A 14019-nucleotide genomic window follows, 5' to 3' on the forward strand; every position below is an offset into this window, starting at 1 on the left:
ATGTTACTGCTGTGAGGACATTCTTTGAAACTTAAAAGTGCTACATGTTAAATGGTACAAATACCTTCACCTGTCATGCTCACCATTAGACTTTTTAAAATTCTTTTCTCTTTGGTATACTGAAAATTTCACAACTCACTTTACAATCTCTGCTTGTCCCAGGGCATTTTAATCATATTTCACTGTTTAATGCAAAAATCACTAGGAATATTGTGAGGAACATTTCCTAGAAAGTTGACTTTTCTTTTCTTGAAAAGTAAATTAGTAAGTAAACTGTTTTGCCTCAGTTTTGGTGTTTTTTTTTTTTTTGAAAACACAAAAAGGGAAATAGTTTTTCTCTGCCACCCTAGTCCATTCAGAAGACAACTAACAATGTCTTGGCCAGGTCTTCCAATAAAGGCTGCAGCTCTGATTCCAAATATTTTGTTTCCACATTGAAATACATTTGTAGCTAATGTCCTCCCAGAGGTATTTAATAACTCTGGTTATTACCCAGTTCTAACCAGCAGGCTGAAATTGACTGAAATCAGATTACTCCTTCGGATATTTTTGCACCCCAAAATAAAACACTGGACTACAGAAACAAGACAAGGGCACAGCTAAGAGTTAAATTAGTGCACGGTAACATAAATGTCGCAGAAAAAACAGAAGTGCAAGTTGGCTGTCCTTCTTAAAGTAACGCAAAGAGAATCCTTGCAGTTCATGTGGTTTCTATATAACAACTACGGTTGAACTGTTAGTAAACAGCCATGTGCCACCTCGTGGTTTGCTTCCAAAAGTTAACGGTTGTGTGCTTTGTAATACAACTACCAGGCTGATTAGCCAGTACACACACACAAACAAAAAAACATAATCAAATTTAAGAGGAGGAATCCAGGTAGTAAAAGATGCTTATTTGGAAAAACAGCCTGTCTTCTAAGGGGGGAAAAAAAAGTGTCAAAAAAAAAGCTTAATGTATAATACTTCCCACTATGCGCATTTTACAGTCACGGGGATAGGAAGTGGGTACACCGGGTGATCTGCATCTTAGACAAATTCACAAAGACCTTCTCAGCAAAATGCTTACATTCAGTTTTTGAGTAGATATCAACATTGATGATATTTACCTATTTAAACAGCCAACTTGACTTCATATAGCGTGTACATACTCTACACAAGGATTGCTTTGCCTGTCTTTCTACGGGGGAAAACTAACGGAAAACAAGACACAGCCCTGATTTGGCCACTTACAAGGAAGTGAACATTAGAGAGTGTTTCTTGAAAGCAGATTTGCACAGAGGAAACACCAGTTTGTTCTACAGAAAGAGCAAAGAAAGAGAAAGGACAGAGGAAAATCAGAAACAGCACTTGTTAAAGATGCTTTAGGAGACTTTCACTGGAGATAACTGAGGTCATTGCTTCTGGCTGAAAATTAAAACTGTTGATCTCAAAATGTAGGTCACTGACTGAAACTATACACTTCAAGTACCAAAGAAAATGACTAAAGATGACAGAAGCAGTAAAAGGACAAAAGTCTTGACACAGGATGAAGAGAATTTTTAGTGCTACCAGTCTCACAGTACCAGACTGTGCAGATTGTTCATTGCTCCAGTAGTTCAAAACATAAAAAGAGGCCGATCGGCCTGGAAGGGTTCATACTTCTAGCTCTTGATCCTGTTTGTCTGAACATTACCTCAGACAGCAAAAGCCTCGTATAGTTTAATATATTTCTGTGACATGTTTGTTTCCTGAAAAAAGAAATAAACAAAAATACAGTTTTTAAAGGCTTGACTTGGTGTTCTGTCATACAGACGTTTCCAAACCTGACCCACTGTAGCGGTAGCCCGCACTGGAACGGCAATGCTTATTTGAGTAGCCAAAGACAGATGGAAGTACTGAATAATCAACGCCTCTCCAGTGCGTAAACATCATTTTTTTAGAATGAGAATTAGACCTTCTTGCTGGGGAATTGCTGCAGTCACTGCTCCTGTATCTTGGGCTTTTCAGACAGGCAAGAGGTGTGAATTCCGAGATGTGCTCCCGACAGTGCCTCGATGCATTCTGTTAAAAAGGAAAAAACCAAATACACAGTAAATAGATGATTTTGGAGCTCAAAGCCCCCAGTTGTGTTCTTTCATAGGGCCATTGTGCCCTTGCTATAATAATGCCTTTCACTTGATCACCGCTCTGGCTATTTGTTTCATGTAAAGGTATAAACCCCTCATGTTGTTGAGCAATCAACCACTTTCAGCATGATTAGTTTTATATTAAGACCTACAGAACCAGGCATAATTTTACATATAATCTCTAAACCTCTAAAGAGAGGGCTCTTTAGAGAACAGATGAGGACACAGAGGACTGCTTTTAAGCTGAATTGGTTTAAATCAGGTTTATATTCCATTTTGCAATCTCTCCTGGTACATCTTTTTGCCTCCGAACTTTTTTAGTCAGCATTTCTTACAGGGAATTTTAAGACCGAACAGATTCATGTACTTTGCCGTGCACTTCCAAAGAGAGGGAATTCTTTACGGTCGGTTTGTGCTAACAGATTAAAGTTCCAGAGGTTTAACGCATTTGCTTTGTACTTCTAAGCAGTATCTGATTTTGGACTTGCTTATGTTACACGTACCCTCTATACAGGCAATTTATACTACACATCACAATACCATCCTGGTCTAATTGTCCATTAAAATGTATCTGTACCACATAATCAACTCCAGGCTCTCACGGAATCAGCCCTTCCACTCAGGACTACAGTAACCCCATGGCTGCATGACAAGACCCTGGAACATGTGCACAAACTAAAAGGAAATTAGCACAGCACTTTCCCCAATGAGTTTATCTAATTCTTCTCACTAAATGCACATATAATTTCCAGGTACAGAGGTATGGCGGTTATGTGATGGTATTTAAGATATAAATGCATTATAAACATGATTCAAATCAGTGCTATCAGTCACTGTCCCCATGAATGCTATATAAGCCAGTTAATCCTCTATTCTTAATCATCCCCTTCTTCCCTCCCTGTTAACAGCAACACAGTAGCAAAAGGGACAAAAATCACAAAAATAAATATTAATGATGGGGCTTACAGAAGTTTAGCTGAGATTTAATATTACACTTTTAATGCCAATCACAAGCTTGAAGCACCACTCTCACATAACCAAGAGCAATCAGAAAGCTCTCTTACAACAGTTACTCTTGGAAAAGTCAGCAAACTACCAAACTGCTCACTAGCAGTGAGGCATGGGTTCTTTTAAACACACATATAGACCAAATACCGACATTAATACAGAAAAATGTAGATAATCAGGTAACAAATTAGCAGACTTTGTTTTGGAAATGTCAGAGGAAGTAGTCACACACTGTAGGGGAACTATTTTTCGTATTCTTGCAGCTAGAAAGTGAAGCATTTTAGTTACCACAGGTATTTCTGAAAAAATAAAATCATGTTTTTTCTACACATAGCTCCAAGGCAAGCGCTTTCAAGCTGCCATGCCTGAAGCTCCTCACGAAAGCTGGAGTTTTCTACTACTGCTTGTCTAGCAGTCATTAAAAGTAAATCCAAAGCACCTCTCGGCTACTTCGAAGCCCTACAGCAGCAATTACATTGCATCCGTCCTCTTCACATACCGGCACTTTGCACCTTCATTTCTCATGTGCTGCTTTTGGGGTCAGGGAAGCATGAAGGGACTGGAGCAGATATGGCACCCAGGTGGGAATGTATCTGAGTAAACAGTGTATCTTCTTACTTATACTTGTCCATGTCATCAGTGATGTGGCAAGGAGATGACGTAAAGCAGAAAACTTCATTCTGCTGCTGTAACATGGAGGATTCAGGAGCTCAGCACTCATGAGGCTGTCTCAGGTATTTGGCAAGGCTACCACGCTTCTCTCTTGGTCGGAGGCAGCAACGCAGCGATACACAACACGTTACTGTGGTAGTTCCTGTCAGATACACAGCCCCAGCCTCCTGACCCAAGGTCCTATTCACAAGTAGCTCACGTCCTTTCGTATGGTTTTCTTCCTCTCTTTCTGTCTGCATTTGGTCCATATATGTATTCAAGAGCATGAAAGGTTATGGATAAACTGCTAACGTGTGAGAATTGCTCCTGACTTTATGTATTCTACTGCATGGTGTAATGTGAGTACGCTCTGCAATAACGGCTGCAGTTCTTATAGAAGACATGTCACACAACACCTCTATGTAACACAATGTATTTATAGGACTTTAATACGGGTATATTGATTCATTGTTTTGCCTTTCACGAGTAAGAGTCTGAAACAAAAAGATCTTACCTGTGGCACGGAACATCTCTTGCAAAAACTAGGCTCTCCAAGTAAAACATAATGATTTTGTATCATTATTGATAAAGTACATCAAAAACTCTGGAGGAAACAGTTGATTTGTAAATAGTACAGTTCACCAATAGAAATTAATCCAAACTGGCAACACATACAGTACTGTTACCTAGCTTTGATCTAATTATGGCTCGGAAGCTGAAAGATTTCCTTCAAGAAGTGGCCCATCGCTGTTCGCCAGTGCATTTAGGGCTGTTTTATGTCTCATACTCTTCTGCAAGGATGAGGAAAAACAGTGAGACTCTTGCTGAGTACAAGAGGGAAATGCGAATGAATTGTACCATTTGGTACGAATGTAACTATTATAGCAAAGACCTGTAAAGGTGATAGATTTTCTGACAGATTAAGAAAGGAAAGGTTATCCAGCATAAAACAAGGTTTCTATTTCTTGATCCTGAGATGAATCACAGAATGGTTTGGGTTGGAAGGGACCTCAAAGATCATCTAGTTCCAACCCCCCTGCCATGGGCAGGGACACCCTCCACTAGACCAGGTTGCCCAAAGCCCCATCCAACCTGGCCTTGAACACTGCCAGGGATGGGGCATCCACAGCTTCTCTGGGCAACCTGTGCCAGCGCCTCACCACCCTCACAGTGAAGAATTTCTTCCTAACATCTAATCTAAATCTACCCTCTTTCAGTTTAAAGCCATTACCCATTGTCCCATCATTACATGCCCTTGTAAACAGTCCCTCTCCAGCTTTCTAAAAGTATATCTAAATACACATATATATACATATACTTGTATGTACATACATGTATGCGTACACACACATATATACATGTGTGCTTGTATATATATCACAAAAAGCTCTCTCAAAAATCCTTTGAGGATGTTTTTAATTCCATTTCAAACCCTGTTAAATATATTTGATCACTCTCAAAAGCACTTAACTGTACTATGACTAAGTACCGTGGGCTGTGTCCTGCCCCTCCGACAACAACCTGCACTGAATGGGAAAGGTGCCCATGATATGATGAGGTCAAATTGATTCCAAATTAAGGAGTGGATGTGCTGCTTTGCAACCTCCCAGAACAACTGGTGGACTGAAGGGAGTGCTACACATGGAGGTGATGGGGCCAGCGCTAATGAAGGCTGACTTACAGCTTAGTCATTACACCACAGGGAGAGAGGGCGGGGAGTTATGGGGTAACTGGACGGGATTCAAATATTGCCAACTGCAACGTCCATTTCTTTGTTTTCCATAGAAGGGGAGCCCAACACATGACAAAGGCAACAGTTTGCTAGTGATCAGTTCCCTAAGAGCCCCGTTGGCAGCTATACCCATTGCGGAGCAGGAGAATGACAAATCCCCAGAGAGGCTCCCCCAGACAAAAGGACCCCTTTGGGCTTCGCCAAGCACAGCAAAGGGCAGAGATCTCACAACAAGGCTGATGGGCCCATCTTGTGACTGAAGTGAAAGTGAAGTAAAAAAACATCAGTCAGAAGTAAAGAGAAAAAGAAAAAATATGTCTTAAAAAGGGATGAAAGCACAGAAGTTATTTACAGCTCAGAATCAAAAGACCTGGCATTTCAGCTACAAATTATTTGGGATTGCCGAAACACTGTCAATCGAAGTGACAATTATAAAAATGAAAAGAGGATAATTTAAAGTGAATTTATATTTTTCATTGAGAGACCTGCTTAGCTTCTGCTAGTAATGAAGAATAAAGAGAAAGGAAATATAAGCAATTAATGTAGATTGCTTTTTAAAAGTAAAGGCTGAAAGAAACCTCACAGCTGCACAATTTCCAGTTAAAGCACAAAATTCAGCTTGTTTCATTGAGCCAGAGAGTCACCGGGACATGTATGAGACATGAGCAGAATTTGACAAAAATTACCAAAAGACAACAGATTCCTCCAAAGCTTTTGCAGAATTAAAGTTTTAGCTAAAGAAAGACAACAGTTCATATGGTGTGTACATATATATAAATAGACATGCATATATATATACACATATACTTGAATGTACATATATGTATGTGTATACACACATACATACACGTGTGTGTGTGTGTATATATATATACACACATATAACTGAAAAGCTCTCAAAAATCCCCCAGAACTAGATCTGGAATGTTTAAAAACCTCTGACTGATAATGATGGTAAACAATCACCCACCACACACTGGAGTGACTCAAATAATTGAAAAATTTAGAAGTGTAAGAATTGCATCGAAGGCTTTATGTGATCTTAGTGCCTGAGGAGAACTAATATAGTCACCTCGGAGGTGGCTGCTAGTCCTATGTTAATTTTTTCAACTGTTCCAGAAGCTCTTTTATTACAAAGAAAATAATATAGCTTATAGAAATGTAGTAAGTTTGAAAATAATTGGTTAAAAGCTCAGTGCAAACCAATCCTAAGGCACCTGAAAGCCAATTTTAGCCAAAATTTTCAACAGTGAAAAAAAATTTTGTGTATTTATCCTGTGACTTACATAATTACAGTCATTTTTATTGGCCATACATTTTTGAAAGGGGAAAGAAAGAGTAAATTTATTTTTTACTTTAACCAGTTAAGAAATAAAGATAGAAAATCTGCAATGGAAACCAACAGTCCCCTAGTATTAAGTCAAAAGGAATTTTCTTGCAGACTGTAGGAAAGTCAAGATTTACTAGCATTTCTTTTACTTTAATATTAAATTAAATGTCATATACTTCTGGATCTTGAACTGTTTTCTTTCTAGAAAGAGCACAGAATTTCATAAAAAGGAATATAAAGAAAGCTCAGTTTCAAAATGCATGCTGAAAATAACTTATTAATTAAAAAGCTGGATTTTCTCCTATCATAGCAGATATATTAATATATTCCAAAGATTGCTTAAATGGCATCCATTACCACATTTTCTGTATTACACTAGTAACATCAGCATAAATCTGAATTATCACTTCTTTGTGTGGCAACTATTCCATTTACTCAGGTACAATGCAAGCATGTCGTGCATTCACCTACAGCTAGACCAATGGTTAAAACGAGGATCTAACAATCCCAGATTCTTGAGGCACAAACATTATGTAAAATTCAGTAACAGTGACAAAAATGACAGTGATAGTGACGGACTGTGACAACGATTCACAGAATCTTTGAGACAAACGGAAGGAGGAAAAAACTACACTGAAAAGTATTCTTCTTCAAAAATATAGTTGACGTGAATCAGAAATGGAGATAATGAGTACGGTAAATAACTTCTGATGATAAACCTTTTACCGTCCTTTGAATGAAATGGCCAAGCATGCAGAAAGGCAGAAAAAAGTCACCTTTTGTTCCATTAGAAACTTAGACTGCTTGAAGTCTGAGAAAGCATAAAGATGGTGGACTGCTCAACAGAAAGGCACTGATGTTTAGTCTGATTTCCCCAGAAGATTGTAGGAAGTAACCGTGCACATCATTTACGTTTAAAGCAAGGTAGCAGTTATTTAGACAAAGCGGATTGGAAGACAGGAAGAAACAAAGAGAGGGAAGAAGAAACACAAGGGATATATCTGGTTAAAAGTCAAAGATTTTCTACTAAATATTTAAAAAATGAATATTGCCAGTGTTAAGCCCCCAGTCTGCTTTACAATTCATTCATTTTCCAGGACTAGCATGCAGAGTCTGTAAGAAATGCAGTAATACCTTTGGGGCTTTTGTTTGCTAGCTTGTTTCTTTGCATTAACTCATCCACATTCTCTCTCTTTAGACTTTTAAATTAAGCATGCAGAACCTGTACTGAGATCAAATTCTTCCACACGTAGCATAAATGGCAAAGAGACATCTATTAAAGCTATCGAAATAGAAAGATGCTAAATGCTGATCTGCCTGGGAACGCTTTTCTGCTATTCTTTACTCTTTCCTATCCTCCTGAAGCGGGGCATTTTCATAACTGTACCTTCAAGGAATACAAAACAATGGCAAGGGGTTTTACTTCGCAGATACGAGACGAATGTTTTACCTTTGCCAAAGGGGAAATTTTCCCATTGGCACAGCAAAGCATGTTTATGTAGAGGTAACATATCAAAACAGGCAAAAAGTAAGTTGAAATATAAAAGAGGAAAAAAAGATTAATCGAATATGAATAAGTTTTAATACATGTGTTTTTGTAACAGGCACAGCATCAGTACAAAATAGTTTGCTAAGGAAATATTATATTGCACAGATCATGCAATATAAATGTAGGCATGAATTTACTAGATAGTCCTTACCAACATACTATATATTCATCACATTTATTTTAAGTGTATAAATTCTAGATTTATTCAAAAATAAGCACACATGCAGTTGTAGAGTCCCTTGGTATAGGATTGCAACTGCTTGTGCAAATCCCTACTTTAAAGGGGATCTCCATAAAATCACATCCTCCCTTCCTACTGGTTTTGAGTTTAGCTTATTTTAGCTGGTTTTCCACTTTAGATAACTACACTCTACTTGCACAGTAAATGCTAAAATGTCCACATCAGATTTTCATTTAGGTAGAGAATGACTTGGTATGAAAGACAATTACTTCAGTTCAGGGGTGTTGGCAGTGCTTCTGAATACTCCACAACAGCAGGAAGAACTGCTGTCCAGGCCGATGTAAGTGCCTCCCTCCTACCTATCCTCACCGAGATCCCAATCCCCTTACCTTTCTTATCTCCTCAAGTCGGGAATCACATTGAGCCATAGACCTGCCTCCCACCATCCTCATCAGCTGATTTCCCTGTGGTTGCTGGTAGGCAGGCACAGGGGTTGCCCCAGGGTTCAGGTAAATACCACCATGTAAATAACAGGCAGCTGCTTTCATCATACTGCTCAGAACTGGCTGGTATACCACCAATAATATACACCACAGATGGGGAATCTCTGTTCTAATCTTGTCTCTAAGCTTGAAAGAGGTCTAATTATTACAGACTTGTGATACAAAAAACTAATTCCACAATGAGAAATATTGTTACCTGGATTCTTTCTGTTGCTGTAGGCCACAACTGTCTGCACAAGACCTTCTTGAGAACATCTGGAAGAAGGCTGACAGTTATGAGCAGAATTATACCCAGCCATGCAGGACCACTAGACAGCATTTGCATGAACACATAATACATCCTCTGATAATTGAGAAAAGGCCTAGTAGGAAAAAGATTAAATAGATATTACACTTCAATACACAAAAGAAAGACCAGAAATGTTAAATATAAAAATTGTGACAGTGATGAAATACTGCAGGTTCAGCTTCCCAGTTTGTGGGAGTTCATCCATCCCAGTTTTCTCAGAAGGAGATCTAAACGTTCACTGACTAGAGAGAACTGCCTTACTCTTGTCTCCCATGCTGTAGGAAATACCATGCTGTCGGAAATACCATGCTGTCATTCCTCCCAAGCTGCTTCTCCCTTGCAAAAATAAACTAAGTTACATTCTTATCCTGTTTATGCTCTTCCACATACTCCTTATCTTGCCCCATATATTTTCCACCTTTCCTCTCAGTGTCCCACCTATTACTCTCCTCCTCTTTCCCATGGCACATGTTTGTCTGTATCCTCAAAGTAAGGCTCATTGAGTACACCTTTCTTCATACCTCTCAAGCTCCCCTAAGCTTCTCTGATGGTTTCATGTTACGCTCCCTAAACTATTTGCCACTTTTTAAATCTGCCCTCACTTTCACTTTTATCTGCCTTCATTTCCACATTTCCCTGTATCTCCATGCAGCTGTCTGGTCATTAAAATGCCATCACTGTAAGGTAATGGGAACCAGAGGCCATGTTTACTGACAGCAAAGATCAATGGACAGTTTGTAGCAACACTGCAGGGTAAAGCCCTCCTACCAGTAGGACAGTTTCCTGCTAGTTTCCAAAATTTGACAGAAGTCTTTGCTAAATAAGGGGGCAAATAATGAGCTCAAACACAGGACTCCTGGTCATCCACACAACTTCAGTGTTCATTCCACTCCCTGGCCCTAGTTTAGACCGCTACAGCTAGTTCCCTCCAAGACAGGACAAGCAGATGGGTGGCTAACCCCGACCTGCATGGGCGTGACCTACTCTGTGACATTTTGCCTCAGCCAGACTACCTGAACCAACCCTCGGAGTGATACTACTGAGATAGCCCCAGTGGCAGTCTGAGGTCTGATATTCCTGTCTTAGAATATTTTAGCAGCCATTCAGTGAAAGAAGAGCTGAGCATTCTGTAACGACCATTACGGATATGTTTAAAACGTGACTGCTATTGCGAGTTATACAGTACATAAAAGCTAAATTTAATTCTGTTTGGGACAAAAAAGTGAAATATATAATGACTTTATAACAACAGAGATAACTGAGATAACATTTGTGATACAATTTATATGAGGGTTCATACCAAATAATTCCTCCCCAGAGCAGAGAAAAGATAATGTAGAATGCCAGTGATCCCCAGATCATGAAGTGATTTATCCATGTCCAATAGTGTGTATCTAGTGCAAGCTGAAAAAAACACCAAACAAGATTATATGGTGTTATTACTATCTAGCAGCAACAGAATACTCAGCAGGAGATGAAATAAAATGACATCCTTTGAAAAAAGGGAAGGATTCTATACAGAATTAGCTAAAAAGCATTTTCCAGTTTTAAGCAGTTAAGAAGGCACAGATAGCAAAATCTGTATTTAAACTAATTTAAACTAATACAACAATGTGCAGTCATAGAGAGAAACCGATATAAGTAAGCAGCAATTAGAAAACAAGTTCTAGGAAAGTTTCAATGGATAAAATACAGCATACCATACCTTCAATGTAACCGTGAATACAAGCACAGTAAACACCAGTGTTCCAAAGGTCCAGTTTCCAAACATCTATCCGAAAAAAAGGTTCAAAGCAGTTATAGGTAATATTGTCCACTACTTTGTGAATTGTCCAGAATAAACTTCTTAAAGCTATGTATGGTTTTGTACCAGAAACTGACACTTAAGCAACACCAGTGAATTCTTACATGATCTATCCAGTGCAAGTTGGTTTGGTTTCTCGGCCTTGTGTGTACATTTCATATAGACAGGAAAAAAACCACGATCAATGCATTCAACCTGAAGTTCACAGGTATGTTTCTTAAAAAAAAAACCAGTGTAGCACATTTAACAAATCATTGAGATTTACAAACGAACTGCAATAATTTCATCAATCTTCTTGAATATCATCTTTTCTCTGTCTTCCTCCTGTGCTTTCCTTGGTGTTAATGATTTCTTGGAAGTTCAACAGAATGTTGCACATATGAAACATGAAAGAATTACAAGAAAGAATGTGATAAACATCAAAGGTATTTAAGTACACAAATGTCCTACATATATTTTAAGACAAAACAATTTTGAATTGTGGTTGATTTTCTTCCCACTTGCATCATGAAATAAAAACACTTCAGCTTTTCAAGTAGGCAGAAATGATCATTAATGCTGCTGGAGGTAAGAATGAGTGGTGAATATGGTCGCAGAGGATTGCATGGACAGCAGCAGCTATGAGTCGACCAAGTTCAGGATCCAGAGAAATGTTGGGAAAGTAAGCAACAGAGTTAGGACACTATTTTAGGAGAAGAGAGTTTGTTTTATTCAGAGCACTGCACCCATGAAAGAGAAGGGTGCCCAAGAGAGCTGAATGATTTTGAAAAACGGTGAGATTTCATCAACCTTCTGCAGGAGCACACAACATTTCAGCAGAAGACCCAGCTGGCCAAGCAGGACGTTTCTCAATGAACAAAAAGGCAAAATGGGAGCATACAAGAGATGACAATATGGAAGGCAGCAAATGGATAGCATAAAAGCATTACCTGCGTACAGAGGAACAAAATCACATAGTTCGAGCTGAACTTCAGCCTAAGATTAGTGAGGGGTGTTGAGGGTAACAAAAGGATATTTACAGGTATCCTAGTTTCAAAGAGAAAATGTAAGTCCACTGATGGAGTGGTAAGGCAACCTGGTGGAAGGTGTTAAAGAAAATGCTGAAGTATTCAACACTCTGGATATTAGTCTTCAAAAGCAAAGCCTGCTCCTTGCATTTAACGGCAAAGCTTGGGAAGGAAAGGAGCCACCAACAGAGTGGGAGCAACAGGTTAAGGGGCTGTTAAGGAGCAAGAGCAGCAGACACAATCTATTTTGAATTTAGCAAGGCATTGGACACTTGACTCGGACAGCATTCTCATTTGGAAGATAAAGAAGCCCAGGCTTGGTAGACAGACTGATACTTGAGTTGAAAACTGGTTGAACCACTGGTCTCAAAAGTTTAGTGATCAATGACTTGATGTTTGGTTGGCTGCTGGTCATCAGCAAACAACACCAGGGCCTGATACTGGGGCTGATATTGGTGAGTATCTCTGTCAGTGGCCTGGATGGTGACACAGAGAGCATCAGGAGCAAATTGCCAGGTGATACAAAAAATAGAGAATGGCAGACACAACGAATGGCAGAGCCTCAATCCAGAGGGACCTCTATTGATCTGAGAAGTGGGCTAACAGGTATCTTAGGAAGTTCGATAAGGAAAAGTGCAAAGTTTTACACCTATGGAGGAGTAACTCCATATACTGGAACTGACTGGCTGGGCAATGGCCCTGCTGAAAAGGAAGTTGCAGTGGGGTTACAGCGGACTCCGGGTTGAAGACAGGCCTATACCGTGCTCTGTAAATAAGCGAAACTGCAAACTGAGCTGTATTGGGAGGAACATGGCCACTGAATCAAGAAAGGTTCTCACTCTACTCAGCTATTGTGAAGTTGAACCTGGAACACTGTGCCCAGTGTTGGACCACTCGGTTCAGGAGGGATATGAAAAAAATTGGAAAGGATCAACTGGCAGGCTACCAAGGTAGTTAGCAGTCTGTAGCTCTCTTGTGAAGACAGGCTGAAGGACTTATTCAGTCTGGTCAAGGGGAAGTTAAGGAACAACCTAGTAGCTGCCCACAAGTATTTGAAGAACAATTACAAAGATGAACAACTGTAACAGATCTCTCTTCATCAACAAGAAAAATTCTGCTTAGGTGTTAAGAGAAATTTTTTCACCATGAGGGCAGAAAGGCATTGGAACAGGTTGACCATGAAGGTTACCGAATCTCCATCCTCAGGGATATTCGAAACTTGAAAAAGACCAGACAAAGTCTTGAGCAACTGCACAAAGCAGGGAGTTGAACTGGATCACCTCCAGAGTCCCTTCCCATCTATGTTATTCTTTATGAGCTCACCCAATATTAGATGATAGGTGATCCGCATGAGAAAGTGATCATACAAGTGTGCTGCCATGGGAAAAACTCTGCACGGAGACCACAGCCAGCCACAACACAGATTATCTGTGGTAAACTAGGCTGACATAATCTGATCAAGTGGGAACAGAAAACCATTTAAAAATAATCTGAGTAACCATTTCATTATTTTAAAATTACTCAATGTGTGACTAAGTGTACAGAACACAAGATGAAGTGCAGAAAACCTTCAGCATTTTGATCTGACTTTTACTTTGATATCTAATATAATAATTGAATAGGGCCATGCCCTTGTTACAATATTTTGTGTGCCCTAAAAAAAAAATAAATCAGTGCAGTTAAAACCCTTCACCTACTCAACTTTTCCGCTCAGAAAACAAGGTCATAGCACAGGGACACCGGACTCCTTAAGGCTACTAATCTGGCACAGAGAAAGGTAAGCAAACAATATGGGATGGTGTGAGTTACAAAAATTCAGCATTGACTATCTCAAGATACTACTCATCTTCAGGTTGTGAA

General features: G+C 39.3%; 1 protein-coding gene across 5 annotated transcripts in view; it reads right to left on the reverse strand.

The window, feature by feature from the left end:
* Nucleotides 1–295: 295 nt before the first annotated feature.
* The window catches only part of ATP11A (ATPase phospholipid transporting 11A), a 134094-nt gene continuing 120370 nt past the window's right edge, over nucleotides 296–14019 (reverse strand). For 3 of the 5 annotated variants that reach the window (XM_075739939.1, XM_075739947.1, XM_075739954.1), the window contains exons 26-30: nucleotides 11054–11119; nucleotides 10649–10752; nucleotides 9256–9421; nucleotides 4451–4555; nucleotides 296–2040 (exon numbers count right to left, since the gene is read on the reverse strand). In XM_075739939.1, coding sequence (XP_075596054.1) covers nucleotides 4466–4555; nucleotides 9256–9421; nucleotides 10649–10752; nucleotides 11054–11119 — 426 coding nt within the window. In that variant the 3' untranslated portion in view covers nucleotides 296–2040; nucleotides 4451–4465. The remainder of the gene's footprint in view (nucleotides 2041–4450; nucleotides 4556–9255; nucleotides 9422–10648; nucleotides 10753–11053; nucleotides 11120–14019) is intronic. The other 2 variants (XM_075739928.1, XM_075739919.1) reach the window with 2 other exon arrangements.

Source organism: Balearica regulorum, chromosome 1, assembly GCF_011004875.1.
Source record: "Balearica regulorum gibbericeps isolate bBalReg1 chromosome 1, bBalReg1.pri, whole genome shotgun sequence".
Lineage (NCBI taxonomy): Eukaryota > Metazoa > Chordata > Aves > Gruiformes > Gruidae > Balearica > Balearica regulorum.